The sequence below is a fragment of the Cyprinodon variegatus genome, unplaced genomic scaffold (genome assembly GCF_000732505.1).
Source record: "Cyprinodon variegatus isolate N-32 unplaced genomic scaffold, C_variegatus-1.0 Scaffold595, whole genome shotgun sequence".
Classification (NCBI taxonomy): Eukaryota; Metazoa; Chordata; class Actinopteri; order Cyprinodontiformes; family Cyprinodontidae; genus Cyprinodon; species Cyprinodon variegatus.
The window spans coordinates 354,240-355,728 of record NW_015151048.1 but is presented as its reverse complement, the minus strand read 5'-3'; the positions used below and the strand labels follow the sequence as shown (position 1 = coordinate 355,728).

The 1,489-nt window shown below is 44.5% G+C and overlaps 1 protein-coding gene across 1 annotated transcript in view; it reads left to right on the top strand.

Annotated features, from left to right (window-relative positions):
- Positions 1-1,489, top strand: part of hectd1 (HECT domain containing E3 ubiquitin protein ligase 1) — a 46,835-nt gene that overhangs the window by 42,488 nt on the left and 2,858 nt on the right. The window contains exons 33-35 of the mRNA XM_015392540.1: positions 763-921; positions 999-1,077; positions 1,156-1,249. Of these exons, the coding sequence (XP_015248026.1) occupies positions 763-921; positions 999-1,077; positions 1,156-1,249 (332 nt within the window). The remainder of the gene's footprint in view (positions 1-762; positions 922-998; positions 1,078-1,155; positions 1,250-1,489) is intronic.

The following is a 1,489-nucleotide window of genomic DNA, read 5'->3' as shown; positions in this document are numbered from 1 at the left end:
AGGACACTTAAGATCACATGCAGGTCGCATATATTTACAAATGAACTTCAGCGCAAAATAATCGGATTTCACAGCATTGAGCGTTAAGACCTGCAGTGGGAACGTAGCTTAAGACTCTTAGGTGGCTGCGATGCCCTTAAAATGGGTTCGCTGCTGGCAGAGTTGCATAAGCAAACAGATCAATGTGTCCAAGCGACAAATGAAGTTGTCATGGTAACAGTTAACGAGAAACCACTAAATCTGGAGACGAACACGTCAATGTTTGTGAATGTTTACTGCTGTAGAGTTAAACCTCATCCCTATTCTGTCATCTACCAGCATCGTTTTCTTAATGCTGAACTGTCTGAATCTAAAATATCACCTCAACGAATCATTAAGATCTAGAAAATTTGGGTCTATAAAACCTTTAGGCCCAAAATATCCTTTATAATCCAGCTGATATCTGATTGGGTGGCTGATTATCTGAATTCTTCCACTGGTCGGATTTATGGAGACGAAGACAAAACGTGAAACTTTTAGATTCAAATGATTTGAATCTAAATTCTTCCTGTTGAAACTTTAGTGTTTAAGTTAAAATGGAAATCCCTTCCTAACCTTAAAGGCTGCAGGTTGTCACCTATCGGGGGGGAAAGTTTGTCGTCTTTATAGACTCATCTTTTAGCTTTAAAGTGATCTTTCTCTGAGTGCGGCGGTTTCCTTCTCCTCTGAACCAAAGCGAGAGCTCAGCCTGATTCATTACATTCTTTTTTTTTCTCTCTTCAGAGCAACTTTCCTGAAGGAGGTCAAAGATCTGGCTGTGAGGAGGAGACAGATTTTGTCCAGTAAGAGTTTGTCGGAGGACGAGAAGAACACTAGACTGCAGGACTTGATGCTGAGGAACCCCATGGGCTCCGGACCCCCCCTTAGCATCGAGGACCTCGGGTAAAAGGCGTGCAGCAGCGCAGCAGCTCAGGTTCAGGCTGCCGTGGGAACTGAACACCTTTCTCCTCCTTTTTCAGGTTAAACTTTCAGTTCTGTCCATCATCCAAGGTTCATGGCTTCTCCGCTGTAGACCTCAAACCAAATGGAGACGACGAGGTAACAGCGCCGAATGATCCGGATTTTCTGTCTCAGGCTGCTAAATCTGACCCTGTTGATGTGATTGTGTGAGAGCAGATGGTGACGGTGGAGAACGCGGAGGAGTACGTGGAGCTGATGTTTGACTTCTGCATGCACACCGGGATCCAACAGCAGATGGAGGCCTTTAAAGGTAAACACAGAACCTGATCAGCAGCTCTGCTCCTCTCTCCACACTTTGAACTTCACACAGAGCCAAGTTCAGTCAGCCAGAATCAACTCTCCTCTACCTGAACTAATGTTTGATTGAGTGAAGGAAGCAGCCCAGCAGCTACTCTTCAGTGATTCTATTCACTTTATTTCTATAGCTCCAATTCACATCATGTCATCTCAGGTCACTTTCCAGTTCACCAGATCATCCAGTCAGATTGAT